Source organism: Lytechinus variegatus, chromosome 10 (assembly GCF_018143015.1).
Source record: "Lytechinus variegatus isolate NC3 chromosome 10, Lvar_3.0, whole genome shotgun sequence".
In the NCBI taxonomy this organism is placed as follows: Eukaryota; Metazoa; Echinodermata; class Echinoidea; order Temnopleuroida; family Toxopneustidae; genus Lytechinus; species Lytechinus variegatus.
In genome coordinates this window covers 27,278,152-27,296,535 of record NC_054749.1, presented here as the reverse complement: position 1 = coordinate 27,296,535, position 18,384 = coordinate 27,278,152, and the positions used below count along the sequence as shown (strand labels likewise).

Sequence of the window (18,384 nt, the reverse complement as noted above, 5' to 3'; positions counted from 1 at the left end):
AGGCAACTTAAAGCTCACAACCGGATGGTCGGGAGTTCAAACCCCGGCCGCGTCAACTTGACAGAAAAGAACATCATAAAGATGGGAATTGCTGCAACCTTGTTTGGCGTTCATGAACGATTTCAGGGAATTAAGGTATAGATGTCGATCTAGAACTCCTCGATCGAGTGGTTGCCGCCCGGGCCCACGATCAATATTGGGCAAGTCGATTTTTCAGAAATGATTTATATGTCTGATTTCTATTTCGAACAATTAATATATAGGGGACCTATCATAATGGATTTTCATTTCCCATTAAAAATATATATATATATCCCCTTATATTAGGCATATCCCAATGTCTGTGGTTGCCATTTAAACTTGTTCTTAGTAGGCCTATATACTTCAAGCCTAATAGGTAAACAAGTTAACAGGGATTTCAAATTTTGTCTTCTTTATGAAAACAAAATAGAAATGCAAAGCAGAGAGCGGGATTCACACTTTCATTATTCAAACTCCTAAATGGGATACTTATCACTTATCAGATACATGCATATACCATAAAGGAACGTGGCCATGTATGACAATCTCAAATCAAAACTATACATGTAGAATACGTTCAAATCCATCTTAAAAATTAGGCCTAATAGAGCCTGTGTTCCATTTTTACCATATAGGTCGATATTACTTTATATTACTTTGTATTATGTTTTGAATGGAAATGAAATAAAGAATTGTATTGAATTGAAAAGCATGATAGAGTCAGGTTCAGTCATGGGTGTCTATCATTTCCGTGTAAAAATGACAGAGCCAGGGGTAATAATAACAGAGGTATATGTAGCATGACCTGGCATCGTGCTAATCGGACTTCATGGGGGGAGGGGTGACTGCACCACAACTATAGGCCTGTGGGCCAGACATGGCGAAATAAAAAGGGCAAAATTTATATATATATATATATATATATATATATATATATATAAAAAGCTTCTAGCGAGAGAGAAAAGCAAGGAAAAAAATAACTTTTTAATAAAAAAAAATATTGTTTAATCTAGCAGGTTTATATTCTCCACTTATTTTACACCATGAACCTTCATTCGGAAACAAATATAATCAAACGGTGGTAAAATAAGAGGGGTTACTCTCGATGCGCTTAAGGATAAATTTGAAAACGAATATGTCATCATAAAAACATAAACATGAAAAAGTTATTTATTTTATCAAACCACGGAACGAATTAGCATACTTAGTAGATAGTATACAGTATAACGAAAAACAACATGTTGGGCAAAATATGAAGTATAAGCTAAAAGAGTGGTGTGCTTGCTTAAATATGCTCATAATGTGCGAGTGTGAGAAATTATAAAGGCTAATCTTGGCAGATCACAGATCTATATCTTCTATTTTTTTTAATTCATTGAAAAATGATCCAGTTTGGAATTCCCCTGCCCAAATGGCAACACAATAAAAAAAGCTTTTAAATTAGGGGGTGTGTCTGCAATTAAAAACCTGTGGGTAACGGAACGGGGGCGTTTTGTCATATTCCTGATCTATTCATTCGAAATTCAAATTATTTATGTTTATCTATTCAATCTATACCACAGAAGAGACAGTCTCTTGGCAAGGTAAAGTTGCGTATTTCTCGATCATGCAGTCGCTGACTTATAGACATCTCTTCCACGCCATTTCCATAATGGTTATTTTAGTACACTTTTAATGTCTGACGTAGGCTTATATCGTGCTTGATGACTTAAGCATCATGCTTAACTCCCAAATATAACTCCTTTAGAAATAACTGGGGAAATAATCCATGCAAAAATCAATTTCGACATCCCTATTTAGAAGTAAGATTACCTTCCCTTTAAAACTCAAACACAAACATGAATCAATTGTGTTGGTAAGCCGCATGAGAAAAACTCTCTTCATCGAATACAATACAATATTTGCATTTCATTACAACAACGCAACGTGATGTGGGACAATACATAGGTGGTGTAGAACATAAGTAGAAACGCAGCAGAGACTATTTGCAATGATTTCGAGTGATGGAAATTGTATCGCATTTTAATAACGGAAATTACACCACACGCCTCGTCAGCCTCGCTTGATGCAGGTGAGTGTATGTTTTACGGTAATTACGTCATAATGATGGGTAGGCATATTATAAAGATGGTGATTATGAGAGTAATATTGCAAATACTATGTATGCTGATTTATACTATGTATGAATATGCCGGTTTATACTATGCAGGTGTTTTGCATCCATGTTTACATTGAAGAGACAATACGATTTGGTATGAAAACTCGAAACCTGATATTGTATCAAGTATAGGTATTCCTTCATATATACATAAATACAAATTACTTGATATCCGTGTAATCAGTATTGTGCGCTGAAATCGATTACAAACCTAGCAACATAGAATAATCCAATGCCCTGACGACGAACCAGTTATTGATTAGTTTACTTCTTGTTCAGAGTGCAATGCTTTCACGGATGATATTGATATAGCAATCTAAATTTTATTGCATATCTAATTTGCATAATAGTTCGAGTTACGCAAGGGATAACGACAGCATCAGTCTCGTACCGTGGGTCACGGCATATTGGGGGCACAAACAAATATTTGAGTCAATTAGTGAGCGCGCGTCGCGCGCTCAGTTGCCAGGTATATACTGAACTAATAGAGGTATTTTAAGGACAGTGCCATAAACGGCTATGTATATCACTGATTAAATCATGCGAGCGCGAAGTGTGAGCTGAAAATGTTTGATATTCAGACCTAAAAAGGAACATTCATAAGCAAAGTTTATTCATGATACGTACCTGTCTCTCTAAACAAACAATGTAAACGCGAAGCGCGAGCTGAAATTGTTGTTTATATTGTGTGTGTGCATTTGAGTTTTATCAGACGTGTATCATCAATCAGATATGATTATTTACGTCTGGGACCGACCTTTAACGTCACCATCCGAAAGACGTGACCAGGGCTCGAACCTCGAACCTCTGCATCAATTTGTAACTTCCCCACATAGTTTGGATTGCACGCCACAACGTCCAGTCATATATTGACCCCAAACAGGGACATTTTAAAGCAGATAGAAACCAAAAGCGCCATCTCGAGTCCTCAACTATTCATACCTGGCCAGTTTCCTGACCCATAATGCTAGTGTAGTCTAGTAATATAGACCCACGTGAATGATAACATGTTGATTAACTACTCAAAACATACCGCCATAATCATTTTACCAAGTAGCAATACAATTATTTTTCCTCTAAAAACATTTTAGTTTCTCTATACAAATAAAATGATAAGTAAATTTATTCTCTGTAGTATTAGTAGGTATCTAAAAAAAAGGAATATTTTAAGACTATTTATAAATTCATAACGCACATTCAATAAGAGAACATACACAGTTCACTCCCCTTTCAGGACTATATTTTAGGAATTATCTCACCATAGTCATCTAATGCGAGTGCCAAGCGCTTGTTGATTTTGTTAGAATAGTACATCTAAAGACATGAAGCATATTAATTTGTGGTCATTATAATCATGTTTAACATACGCATCTCACTAATCAAATATTCCGTGCGCGAAGTGCGAGTTGAAAATTTAGGAAATTCAGACCTGAAAATGGGCATTTTAAGGCTTGTTGTAGGAATTCACGAAGACCATATGTATTTCACTAACCAAATGATGCGATCGCGAAGCGCGAGCTAAAATCTTTGTATATATTGACCCAAAACATGGATCCATTAAGAGTATACATATCTCTAATGCGAGTGCCAATTTCTTGCTGATTTTTTTAGAATTATATCCAAACACATAATGCACTTTGTGTAGTCATTGTTATCATGATTATCATACGCATCTATAATCAAATATTGCGAGCGCGAGGCGCTAGCTGAAAATTTAGGAAAGTCAGACTTGAAGCTTGGGGCATTCGATCTAAAACTTGTTTGTAGGGATTCACTATAAGACCGTATGTATTTCACTAACCAAAGCCCATATCAATGACCATAATGCTAACATGATTGACTTAGAACAACTGAAATTGGTGCTAGAAAATTTAAATTTTCACGTCGAGCAAATTATGATTTTAGGTAAGTTTGTCTGGCCTTTACTGCTTTCTATTCGGAAAACAAAGTTCATAACATTAATATCCATGTTTCATCTTTCATACAATAAAAATAAAAGTTGCATAGAATATGCTTCATGGCGAGTGGACGAAGAATATGTGAAACAAGCATTTCCTTAGAAGCGGCATACAATGGGTTATCGGTGAATGCACGGTGAGAGTGATTTTGCGGTTGGCTTGAATGTTATGATTGAATTCTTTCAGTAAAACTTGTAAAAATTGCTTGGAATGATCAATGAGTAAACGAGGCAGGGCAGCAGAATGTTGGATGGGGGGGGGGGGGGTGACCCTCTTAAAGAAAAACGAAGTTCTGAGTCAAAACTGGCTTTCTCCTTTTCACTTTCTCCCGGCATTCTCCCCATTTCTGCTTCGCCCTGCCCCTTCAAACATGTTCCGCCTTCCCTATGAAATGTAGGGACGAATGAAACTACGGAGAGAAGTTTGAGATTAAAATTATCAAAACTGTTAGCATTATATCGTTGAATTCCCATGGCCATCTATTCCAGCCAGCAGCAATTAAGGGCTTTCCTTCCCCGGCCTGAACAATTTTCACCGTTAGCATATTGTCTGCTGCTATGTTGGAAAAACGAAATGCTTGTTTTTCAACGATTCTTAGAATTGGTCGAAAATAAGCATGTTTTCATGCAACATTTTTCTCGACCATGCATCATTCATATTTTATGCATGAGGCTTCATAAAAGGATGGATATTCAAGTTATGAAATTTTTTTCGACTAGATAGCAGCAAAAGCCAGAAAACTCACTCAAAATCGCAATTTACTCGTGCAAATGAAAAATGGTAGCACCACTACCCATTTCTCTAACTCAGCCATGCGTGCCTTATGAACGTTAAGATGATCTTAAAGATAAGCACCAGCTTTGGTCGCCTGTAAATTGGACTAAAACAGTTTTGTTCAACTTACACTATTTGAAAGGGTGGATAAATGAAAAAGAAATATCAAAGGAATTTAGAAGAAATCGTGTATTCAGTGAAAAATAAGCAAAAAATGACTGTTACAAAAAGCGTCGGGTCTTTATTTCTATTCCGACTCACATATCAAAGAGGAAAAGCATATCCTTCCAATCATGTATATTTCATGAAGCAAGTTTATGATCATGATAGGAAAATTCACATTAAATCATGGCTCCCTTTTTCTGAGACTATTACTCATTTTACTGTTAGGATTTTACCCTGATGTCCTCTGCCATTATAGGATTGACGAGAGTGCATGGTGGTGTTATTCTTTAGTTTGGGGTTTTGGGAGGGAATGTTATTTGGTTTTGAAGACTTCAGTGATTTTTTAATTAACACTTTCCCTTTTGATTCTTGTTACTTTCTTTGAAGCGTTTTTTTGGTTTTTTTTTAGATGTAGACGGAGTCCTCTGCGTATCATCTTGATACTTCGTCTATTCTCTGCTGTACTTTTCTATCATAAATCGAACAGCCTGCCTTTGTACCATTTCCAATGATTTAGTATTCCTGGTGATACCTGGATGCCATAAAAGGCACGCATACTCGAGATGGGGTTTCACTAGGGTATAATAAAGTTACACATGTGTAAATTAAACCCGTTTAGATACTTCAGAGTGTTTCTAATTATTATCATCGGATCATTATTACCATTGTTGTTATCGTAACTATACCGTTATTAAATAATTTATGTTTGTTTTAATTTTTGTGTCCTAAACTTGCAGGTGTCCGGGAGTTGATGGTGTAATAACTTCATTTACACTTCCACAATAAATCGCAAAATGGAAGAGGGGATACAAGAAAATGGACATCGTCTACACGATGACAATGATATGGTGTTAACAGAGTTAGACACAGAGCATGATGGAAATTTAGAACCCGAAAATGGCGATAAAGCACTATCCGAGACTAGTGCAGAATATCGTGTGCTAGAAGATGAGAATTGTAACGGCGGCGACGACGACGATGGCGACGAAGATGATGGCGGCGAAGACATTGTTGATAATGACAGCTCGATGACGCGAAGTGACACCGGCTTGAATGAAGTCGAATCCGAAAACGATGACGAAGAACAGCCCTCGAGAGGAGTAGATTCCGACTTGGACCAATCAGAATCTTTGCCAAGTCTACCGGATTCAGAGCAACAAGCAGATCCAGATGAAGGCCAAGGTGGGGATACCAATGATCATCATCAAAATGGTGACAAACAGTTGAAGCCATCGTCACAATCGATAAAACGAGACCGTCACATTGGTAACGCGTTACCCGACGACATCGATCTCCTTGCCGAATACGACGACGATTCCATAGCTAGCTCTCAAGGTGCCAATAGACTCATCTGGTCGGCATTCAAAATTGCCTTCCTCATCTCTGCTCCCGTGTTCTTCATTGGCCTTGCCATGGTGATAATGGGGGCTCTAAACTTCCCAGAGAACTTCAATCTGTTACCGATCGGTATCCCTGTCTTTATCATCGCAGGGTTGGTGTTCATTGGAAGCACCGCTTACCTGTGTTTCTATAAAGCGAAGAAGATGAAGTTTTTTGAGTTTGGAGGGAACATGGATGGGGAGATAGCCGGGATAGGCAACGTTAGCTATGACCACGGTGGAGACACAATAGTACCTAATACTGCTTATAACCACGGCCAAGAGGCGATGACATCCCACCTTGAAGGAGAAGATGGTGTCGTCAGCCAGGGCTTCAGCAATGATGATTTAGACAACGTGCAACCTGCAGTGGTCTATACAATACAGGTTAGGTTAAAAGATAAACCATTTCTTCTATACATATATCTATCTGAATAACACATGGAGACAGGGGGCTTAGAGAGATTTTTGAAGAGGTGTTTGCTGGTTTTGAAAAACAAAATTGATTAAGTTGAAAAAAAAAATTCTCCGAATAAAGGTGATTTGGGTCGAATAAAAAAAAAGTTATCATTCAAATAATGAAGGTCATATTGGTCAAATATAATCATACATCTTACACATTTAGCAACCCGATTTCCTGGTGTATAACATAGGGCCCCCAGTACCCCCGCTTCCCAAGGCCACGCACAGAAATCCAGATCATTAAAGTCAAGTAGAGAATGAATAACAAATATTATATATTCAAAATCATGCTAATTTGGAATGGTTGATAACAGTAATGGATGAAGATCAGTGAGGTTAGAGTCAAGGTTTTTTTTTAATCGCGTGAGGACACAAAGAAAATTCCGTTTTAATAGAAACTATTTATTTGAATTTATCAACAAAGTTTGAGGAATTCTTAGCTGTTTGTGTAGGGACAATAATTCATTGTTCTGATAAGGTGAAGTAAACCGCAATTTAGTACCTTGATTCTATTATTAAAAGCAGCATGAATAACCATTGATTGTTCATGGTTCGTTTACCATATACCAAATGGTCGGGTTTTTACACCCAGGGGCGGATCCAGGATTTGCCAGAGGTGGAGGTATTTTTGTTCAGAAAAATTCAGACAAGCCCCCCCCCCACCCAACATTTGTGGGTGCAACAGCCCCCCCCCCAAAAAAAAAAAATATTCCTTCCGAATAACGGTTGTTTGTGGCACAAAAAATAATAAACACGACATTTTCTACTTTTTTGTACGGCTCTGAAAAGTGGGACACGGACCGGATATTTTCCTACCCGGATCCGCCACTCGTCACACCTGGTCCCCATTCCATAAAAAGTTGCTATGATAGCGAATCTTGCTGGAATGCAAACCTTCATTGGAAAAGCCAATCATGAAGCAGGATATTTACTGTTGACACGGTAGTTGACATTCCAGTAAGACTTGCTATCATATCAACTTTTTTTATGAAATGTGGTCCTGAACGTATTATATAGGCCGCGTACGCCGACGGACATAATAAGTTCTATCAAAATTTGATCCTACTGCTTGGTAACAAATAAAACAAATAATGTATGTCTATAATAGGGTTCCCGATATCTTCTTCTTCCAGTCTGGTACAGTCCGCCACTGGCGTATTATCGTACCTTAATTGAATGAATTCCTTGTCATGAAGACGTCAAGAACACACTTTTCGAAACGTCGACTTTAGGTGGTCCTGTCCAGGACCAACATATGCCCACGAAAAAAATACAAGGTGTACCATGAAACCACCACACTCTTCTTGGCCATGGAAACCTTCAGAAGTTACATGATTCTTTTCTTGACATCAAGAAAAGTCATTTTGGATTGTTAATTGCAATCAAGACTTCAGTATCTGAAACCAAGCCTGATATCAAAAGATAGGATAGCTTGCCATTCATACATTGGCGTATGCTGCTCTAACGCCCAGGACCAATTGGTTGAAATGAACTGCAAATATAAGAGAACCACTCTGATTGGTTCCTGATCAATGTTTGAAAGAAATCGGGCATGTAACAATGATCTTGATTGGACATTGGCATTTACGATTGATTTCAAACTTTTTTTGTAACGAAGTGTCATGAGTGAGGCAACCCCTAATGTACGACAGTTTAACGTGTTATTATTGTCACGAGGTGTAAATCGTTCACTCTTTTTTTTCTTTTTAAAAATTATTTCTGTACAGGACCAAGAAGAGACCCTACCACTATAGGATACTTCCCGGCCAGCTCATCGCTATAAGAAAGAAGTGAAAATTGAAACTGCTCATCATTTAAAGGAAAAGAAATGTTGGGGTATTCGCCGAACCGAATACTAGATAATAAAACACTCAACATTTCACTACAGTAATAAACTTTATAGTATTTTATTAAGACTATTTTGATATTTACATTTTACACATACATTTAAGTACAAAAATTAGTTGGATAAAGCTTGGAAAATGGTTTGTTTTGTATTTGATTATTGTCTTTCTCGTTAAACGGTGCACAGTAGGAGGAACAGATGAAAATTGTTTTATATTACACCGGTGGCGTGAGCAGATATTGTTTGAAGGAATTTCATTTCTGCATTCTCGAAATACGATCACATTTAAAATTAATATTGAAATATTTGGATGTAGTAATTAGAATATAATATATTCACCATTAAATAAAAAATACAGATATTGGAGTATATTGGAAAGGAACAAAACTATTGAGGCTGAAGATGTTTTTGATTTATGATGCATCATCACATTATATGCTATGATGTTGACTAAACTGACTAGAAAACTGTATGTCGATCTGTATAATTTTACAAGCACAAATTTTGATTAAGACCACAAAAGCGCAGTTACAGTGAACATAATATTTGTCCGTCGTGTCCTCATACCTGATTTGCATAATGTCAATGCTATGAATAACACGCCAAGAAATATTGCATAAGCTAAAAACCTTCTGTTACTTTTTCACACGGATATGAATTATCTATGTTCTTTTTTTTTTGGTTGATATTCATTTGTTGTCTAATTTTTCAATATTTTTCAAATTCAGCCATGGTAAAGGGGAAGTTCACCCTGACAAAAACTTTGTTGTAAAAAAGGCAGAAAAAATATTGGTGAAGGTATCAGGAAAATCCATTAAAGATTAAGATAGTTATTATAATTTAAAGCTTTTGCTTTTTGACATCATAAACAAGCAGCTGCCCCATATTTATGAAAAATAAAATGTATAAATTTATTTTTACTTCATTTTTTTTTAGAATCAGGGGCCCGTTGCAGAAAGAGTTGCAATCAAACGCAACTCTAAAAATCATGCGCAACTTGATTTTCAACCAATCAACAGCGCGCATTTGGGACTTGCGATTGATTTTTTTGACTTGCGTTTAAACGCAACTCTTTCTGCAACGGACCCCAGGTGTGAAATAATTTGTGTATTGTTATACTGAAGGTACAATAAAAATCATTTCAATCTTCTGAGAAAATGTCATTTTCATTGATTTTTACAATTCGAAATGTAAAAAGCTGCTCGCAAATGATGTCACAAATCAAATAATTAAAATTCTAATAACTTTTTTATTCTTTCAAAAATTTTCCTCAAACTTTCGCCAATATTTGTTCTGCCATTTTTACAATATAATTTCGTCAGGGTGAACATTCCCTTTTATGGATGACATTGTGAGAGTTTATTTATTTATTTATTTTATTTATGTATTTTTTTTTGGGGGGGGGGCTCACAATTTCAGCTGGGGCAAGGTGTCAAACTGTCAAGAGTATTCAAGATTGGGAAAAGCTATCACTAGCTTTTCTCAAAGTGGTTGAAAATTCGCTGCAGGGGTATTTTCAATTTTTTTTCTCATATTGAAAACTTCTTTGTAATAACTTTTTCAATCTTCGGAAAGCGACATCTCATATTCTATCATTTTCATACTAACGATCAGTACTTGTTTAAAAAGAAATATAATGTCAAATTGTTTATTAGGAAAGTGTGTGATAGCCTTCAGAGAGCAAAGCACAAAAGAAATAAATTTGTATTTCATATTATCACGTGTTCTTTGCAGAGTTTGAGGAAAATGTCTACGGTTGAATAGATGTTGTTGACAACTGAAAGAAAAAAAATCATGAGTGCAAAATAATTATGCCAAGATGAAGATAGCCCCCCCCCTCCCCCAAGAATCTCAGTGTGAGGGTGCTTTTTTATTATAGCTAACGGGTCTGAAGGTGTGAGAGGGGGTAGGAGGGTGAGTTCGTGTGGGTGTGCGCGAGGGTGGTGTGTGTATGTGTGTGTGTTTCTTTTTCTACGGGCCCATCTGTTCATCAAGTTCGGATATGATTCTATTGTGTTTTTGAATATTGAGTTTGAGTTTTAATTATTTCCATTCACAAAATTTAAAGCAATGTAGAAATATCAAGAGTTTAGTGCCAATCATCATGATCATATTTAATAATGCGTCAAAATATCGAAGAAAGGAAGTGAGGTGAACAAAAGTGATTTTGGTCGAGAGCAGTAAGTGAGAAGGTAAGAAAGTTTTAAGATCACACACAAAATCATGAGTGAAGATTGATGTGTGTATGTGTTGGGACATAGGCCGGTGAGTAAGGGTGTGTGTGTGTGTGTGTGTGTGTGTGTGTGAGGGTGTGGGTGTTCGAATCTGTGCGTGTGATACCGTTCCCATGGACCCAACTTTACCAATATCTTCAGACATGAGGCTTCTCTGCATTGTTACGAATATATAGAAACCTTGAAAACATAAGCTTCAGCACCAATGTTAACACACACACTCCCATCCCACAATAACACATGCACACCTCCTCGCCCTAAACTAAGTCAGAAACGCAAAAGATATTTAAGTAACTACCTAAAATACTCATCCATTGAGTTATTAGAAAAAAAAAGACTTTTGATCCCCATGTATAAACACTAATGGCTGATCTTGGAAGTGTATTGTGTCATGATTATGAACAGATACTTTAAATTACGTCAAGAAACTATCGTTAACCTTTGTTGGTCCGTGCCTTAATACACTCCAAATCCTGCACCCTTCATGATAAAATAGCACTGGGTTTAATTACCATTCACTTTACACATAATTTATATTTCGATGTAGCCCTGGAAATAATCCATAACCTTGTATTCTGCTTATTGTTTCCATTTGCAAGCATTATATTTCACTCCAGCCCACATGATTTATCTCCTTTTACCTCCCAAAAGTACATGTTTTCACCTAATATCTCTCTTGTTTGTGAACCTTTGCACCATCTCGCCTCACTTCGTCAATAACAGTGATTTGTTCCATTCCATAAATAATGAAGAGTAGGCGGGGTTTATAGCGATGAAAGGCGATGGCATTCCAACATTCGTCATAACTCGTTATGAATACATATCTCCTATAGTCAACTTTTCAGTTCATTGCGTTTCAGGCTATTCAAGTCGGGCCTCCTGCGCTATCCAGCCCCGCAGCGGATCTATTGCTGTCTCACGGTATACTGCTTTTCAACAGTAAATAAATATGTATTTGGGGAGACGATATTGTATTGCTACCAGATCGTTCCCACAATACACCACAGGCATAGTATATATCCACACACGTTAATAACTGTATTATTACAATCGATTGGTCCACTGCGGACAGCAAAAAGTTTCGTGAACTTAACCGTGACAACCATTTCCGGTCGTGTCGCACTTTCTTGGCTCTGAGGAAACTATCGATATTTCTCTCTAGGACTCAAAAATTCTGACTAACATCAAAGAAGAACTATAAGTAGGAATAGCCGCATTTAACTTCTGATTTTGGCGGCAAAGATACTTTTAGCAGTGTTGTTAATATCTCTTTAATAGGCGCCATTCCTTGGATTCGGGCGTGACCCATGTTTGCGGTCTACATACACAAACATACACATCCAGTAATCTCAGAATGGACTTACAAACGAGGACTCCATCGTTTTAATACCACACCACATCACGGATATCAACACCAATGTGTAACTGGTAAGTGTATCATTTAATAATGAATTAATCGTTGTCTTTTCCTGACTGTTTTTAAATGAAGAGTGATCCTGCACGTTCAAATTTGATGTCGGTTACATTATGTGACCTTGACATACAACTTTACTTTGTCACTCATTTACTGTTGATGAGAGTTAGATGTTTTTCTATATATCGCAAAAATGTATCGGAAATCGTCTGCATGGTCTTGTTGACCATTGAATACTTTCTAAGATAGACGATGTGTTTTCGTCCTTTTGTTATTTGTTGAGGTATTTTTATGTATAGTCTACAGTCTATTACCCAAATGATTGCTATCTCATTGCAAATACGTTCATTTATCAGGTTATGCTATTTTGTGAAAGCACAGTGAGAAGTGAATTTGATAGCAAAGTGTTCTAAATAAGAAAGACAACGTTCCCTTAGTATTCTATTAGTCTGTTTCAACGGCAGATGCTTGGCCTAATGAAAAGCTCAATTAACCAACGTGTACTAATGTATACTAAAATAAAGAAACTATTCACTTCAATAATGGTGATTAAAACATGACTCGCATCCAAAGGCGGAAATAAAAACATGTGTACAATTTACAATAACAGAATAATACTTAAAACTGTAGGCAAATTATTCAAAAGATATAACATTAAATGCCTCTTCATTGCATGTAAAACATTGAAGAACTTACCATTTGATTAGTACCAACCAAAGTTAAACATGTTAAAGTAGCCCACTGAAACTTGATTTTATATAGTTTTCATCTTTATAATTCATCTCAATCCTTGGAAGATATTTTATAATCTTTATACAAAATGAAAAAAATATTCTTGGAATTTTTGAACTTTTGATAGGAAGGGAAGTTGATATAGAAAGAAGGGGGTGGAGAAATATAGAGATATTAGTTTTAAGTATGGATAAGTATGAACAAAATCCAATCTTTTTCATCAATTGACAAAACAGACAACTATCTTCAAAATGATGCTTCCTGTCACCTTTCAAAAGGATTTTTTTTATCATTCAGATAATTACTCAGGAAATTTGAATGCCACTGTCTTAAAAAAAAAAAACCTACCCCTTTTCAAGGGGATACACAGTTTATATTTGCAACAATCCATAACATGTATGAGTTCATTAACCTCCACCCACAGGATCCATTAATGCTAAAAAAGAAGCACACAACCCGTTCGATTGAAATGAATATATTAAAAAGTCATAATGGTCGAAGTAAATATCTTCTTATTTAAGGCAATTTGGTGTAATAGGGATTACTGATGTAAGCCATAGAAATTCATGCGACCTTCTATTTTATTCTCGATCATCAATTTTTCCATTTAGAGGCTGAAATTTAGCCGAGACTTTGCGGCTTCCGACTGAATAAATTCTCTTATTGTCAGGCTGTTTACCCCTGGAAAACACCCTGAATTGAGATGGCCTTTGAACTTCTATTCATTCATCCTTCTTAGCTCTGGGAAAGATGTCATATCTATTTTTTCAATGCCCCTTTTCATTACAACAAAACTCATCGCTTTCAATTTAGTATTCCTTATATTCTCCCTTCTATAAGGTCAACCACTGTAATTTTGGGCTAAGCGAATACGCTTATCAAGCGAGCAAAGGTATCAAGGATTGATAAGGCTTTTTTTTTATAAAACATTTAGGTATGCTTTATTTGTATCTCTATTTTTATTGTGACAAACATTTGTTGGTTTTTTATCATTATAAGCTTAAATTCAATATTATTTCTTTCTCCAAAAATTGATAAAATATATAGCTTGTTTTTCCAAGCTGAATATTGCTAAATGGGTTATGGCTATTTTATTCTCGAAACGATATACCCTGTTTTATTCACAGAACTATTATATATTGTTTTTCATTGTATGAAATAATTCATGTTCTTTCATTTCATGTAATTAATCTTGACATATCACTGAAGTCAGCATATCAGGGTCTTACTGTCACAAACCTTATCATTTGATTATCAGATTGATTTTTACATTCGACTGCACTTAATAATAATTGCAACCACTGTTTAAAATCATCATTATGATTGAATATCAAAATAGTGTCACAGCTCTTACAGACCCAGTTGTTCTCTTATGTATTTTCAAAAACGCAATTTAATTGTTTCCCTCATAAAGAGATGAATACATGCATTTTTATTTATGATTTATGAGTTGTAATAAATTTGTATATTGTTCTTTTATTTTCAGGTGGATGGGATAACTTTAAATTTCAGTTTTGTCTACAAACAAGTCGAATAAGGCCCTACCAATTAATCAGGTGCATTAGCTCATCCGGATCATGGCCCTTGAACTTCCTTTTAACAACTGGCCTTTCTCCTCGGCCAATGGTGGCCGCCCTGGACAACAGAACCAACAGAAGACCTTTAAGAGATATGATAGAAATGAGTCTCCTTTCAAAGACATCAGTCCGATCCCGACTGGTCGTGACTTTGGAACTTTCCCAATCGTGGATCGTCAACCTAAGAATGTTGCTCGCAAAGAGGCAACACAGAATCTAAACATCCGTGCCAGCAGAGGGTTCCTGCCTCCCGAGGAGTTGACCCCCGAGAACCAGTTTCTCCCCATTCCTGAGAATGATGATGTTACTCGTCATAATCCACTCCATGAGCCTGCAATTGTCCAACAGGAACCTGAGATTCAACTTGAGACAGGAACAAAAGAACCATGGAGAGGACTGTCTCTGATGGATCGATACAGAGATTCCAAACGAAAGCCTAAGCCGGTTAGACGGACCAATTCATTGCTAGAATTCTCGGAATTCATTCTTCAGCAAGAGGATGGAACGACTGTCCAACCAGGACAGAACCCTCCTCGTCATTTCCCATCTCCAACACAAAGGCGGAGACAACCGCCCGCCATGACCGAGCAACAGGCTTTGAAAAGGATGGATCTCCAACAAAAACTAGCATACCATCTGTATAACAGTGACACTGGCAGGCAGCCGAACAGTGGTCTTACCGGAGGTCAGCTTTATAGTAGTGGACGTAGACGAGCTAATGGAGGTCTCAAGGCAAACCAGAGGAATGGTCTTGAAAATGGTATCCAGCAACCAAGAGTTGTGCCTTCACTGATCCCAACAGCCCAACCGATCAACCACCAGCCATTCGATGATATCCCATACCTACCTAGAAAAAACAGGCGGACAGAATCTCAAAGAAAGGAGAGAAAGATTTTGTGTTGTGGAATCAGTCTTGTGCTTACTGGTCTCATACTCTTGTGCGGATTCATCGCTATGTTTGTAGCCATTACCGTTCTCAACGATGCCTGGCCGAACAGCGGTCTTGTGCTGGTAGGTGTGGTCTTCGGTCTCTTGGTAATGGTTGTTGGATTCATCTTCGCCTGCCATAGTTGCTTTTTTATTGAGAAGGAAGATGTTGATACCCCTGCACATGTCTCTAGCTATCCTCCAGTGTGGCAGCATTCTCTTCAGAGGAGTACCATTGATCGTCAAGGTGCTTCTGATGCCATCCCTGTAACAGACTTACCTCTTGTTGGGGATACTTACAACGAGCAACCACTTGAACCGGAAGTCATTGTGACCGACGGAAACGTCGGTGAAACCGTCTTACCAAGCATGCCTAACGGTTCTGTACCTGTATCCAACGGGGTTCCAACACCGCTTGCCTTCGCTGCTCCATTTGCTACATCGCCGAATGACTATCATATGTATTAATCCTTTGCATTCTGGCATGTCTGGAGGCTAGTACAAATAAGATGTGAATTATAGAATTCACATGATTCAGAAATACATTGGGTTAACTACGACCTGTTTCACCTCGCGATAGTAAGGATTCAAAGCAAAGCTTTTGCAATTGATAGAATTTTGACACATTGTCAACATGGTCAATGGTGATTTATCTAAACAAAGATGTAGAAGAGAATTTTTGGATCATGCTTAAACATGGCACACCTGAAGGGGGCAGGCACTACAGCTTTGACAATCCTGAATAAAAGTTTAGGCAAGCTGCAGCTTGCCTAAACTTTTATTCAGTCATTAATCACATTGATTGTTTTATGAACTATATCATAAGACGATTAAATACAAATTCCAATGTAGGTGTTTCCAAATGATGTGAACTCGAGAGAGTGAGAGAGAAAGAATGGGGACGAGGGCAGGCGTTATGTTTACAATTAAAGCATCTTCCGTACTGTATTTGAAGATTCCTTTTAGATTGTCAATAGCACGAATGCATGACCAAGAAATAAAAATTATCATCATTATTTTCAAGAGATATTTGAATATGTTATCACGGTGATTCATAACTCTCAGAGTGCCGCCGGGTTTTCATTCATTTAAATATTCTTCTTTTTTTTCATGAGAATTATTTAACACAGTCCGAATGAGATTAAAAGAAGAAAGCAAGAATGTAATATTTCACAGTTTCATTCCACGAAATAAATCCTCTCTTTTCATGTATTTTGTTAGTGTTTTCAGAAATTGTGATATTTTGAACAAGTACATTAGGGCCTTCACAAAGAATGAATTTAAACCAAAAGGAATTTGCACTGTTCTGTTTCAGATGGGGGTTATTTTTCTCACAGTGTATACTTTATTACTGGATAGATAATTACCAATTATCATTGTACCTTTATAGTATATATATACAAAAATTTTGTTTACATTATTGTATATATAAAAAAAATGGAATGCATGCAATTCTATTAGTCTTATTCATACATTCCGCAAACTATTCAACCGTGTTCTTTCATTATTTACGAAAGGTAGAGGGATGAATATAAACTTTATGCGAGTCCTATTACAATATATTCAGTGATGAACGACAATATACACTTGTATTTAAGTTAAGGAGTATGCATTTAAAGTCCATATTTTCTTTATTGTTCGAAATAGTAATCAGCAACAGATATCTTTCGAAAATTTGTTTTGCCCAATTTATCGTTGACCCAGCAACCACTGTGCAGCACCAGATCGACGTAGCTCTATCCCTTGAATTGTTGAATGCCAAACAGGGTAGCAGCAACTCACGTCTTTTAACGTATTTTGGTCTGACGCGGCAGGGGTTTGAATTACCGACCTCATGGTTGTGAGACGGATGCTCTGGCAACTGAGCCAACACACCGGTTACTGATTTCTTACTGATTGGTAAATGATAGTCCCACCTCATGATATTCATAATCATGGATGTATATAATATATTTTGTCTCTACATCGACATCTATTATGTATTTTAGAGGTACACGAGTCGTGAAAAGGACAGTAATTAAGTACAGTATGTTATTATAACACGCCCATTTTAATTGATCCATTTATGTTTTGAAGTGTGTTGTTGACAAAATAGAATAATTGTACCAGAAAGAGTTAATAGATGACTACACCCTTGTCTTTTAAATCAACTTTAATAATGGGGAACTTAATTGCTTTCGGGAAATCATTTCCTGGGAAAACGTTTATACCCCTCCCTATCAAAAAAAAAAAATCATAATAGAAATGGCAAAAAGGTAATTTATGAAAAAGTGAATCTGAGACACTGCAGATAATACTACCGGGCATGGTGTTTCAATGTTAAAGTATCTTCTCGATGGCGATGTGATAAACCCCCTGTTCAGGGGATATTTTGCTGTTCGTGCAGAGAGAAACTACTGCACTTAAAGAGCGAAATTATAGGTTTCTAGGCTAATCTATGCCGAGTCATATAAAACTTTAAAAAGACTTCACCACGAGCTTGGCATACCGGATTGCAGAACTTTAGTAATTAGCTATTATCATCTCAAAAATATTTGTCTTTAACTGAGCAATGCTATTTTTGTTTAGCGACTTTTGATAATCAAACTATAATATGCAAAGTAGCAACATGAGAATATCACAAACCAGATGAACAAAAGTTATGAAACTGGAATACAGGTCCACTTATATTTTTTTGTCCCATTTTCTGCTAATCATCGGGCTTTCAAAGCATTTATAGTGGGCTCACAAAGTCCGT

At 36.8% G+C, this 18,384-nt stretch overlaps 2 protein-coding genes across 2 annotated transcripts; both read left to right on the top strand.

Annotated features, from left to right (window-relative positions):
* Positions 1 to 1,855: 1,855 nt before the first annotated feature.
* Positions 1,856 to 9,498, top strand: LOC121422783 (sarcoplasmic reticulum histidine-rich calcium-binding protein-like). Its single transcript, XM_041617971.1, has 3 exons — positions 1,856 to 2,092; positions 5,814 to 6,842; positions 8,645 to 9,498. The coding sequence occupies exons 2-3, from the start codon at positions 5,871 to 5,873 to the stop codon at positions 8,669 to 8,671; spliced, it is 999 nt and encodes a 332-aa protein (XP_041473905.1). The 5' UTR covers positions 1,856 to 2,092; positions 5,814 to 5,870; the 3' UTR covers positions 8,672 to 9,498.
* A 2,482-nt stretch (positions 9,499 to 11,980) lies between these two features.
* On the top strand, positions 11,981 to 17,789 carry LOC121423187. The gene is made up of 2 exons (XM_041618504.1): positions 11,981 to 12,425; positions 14,630 to 17,789. Exon 2 carries the CDS (start codon positions 14,721 to 14,723, stop codon positions 16,113 to 16,115), a length of 1,395 nt encoding a protein of 464 aa, XP_041474438.1. The 5' UTR covers positions 11,981 to 12,425; positions 14,630 to 14,720; the 3' UTR covers positions 16,116 to 17,789.
* Positions 17,790 to 18,384: the final 595 nt, after the last annotated feature.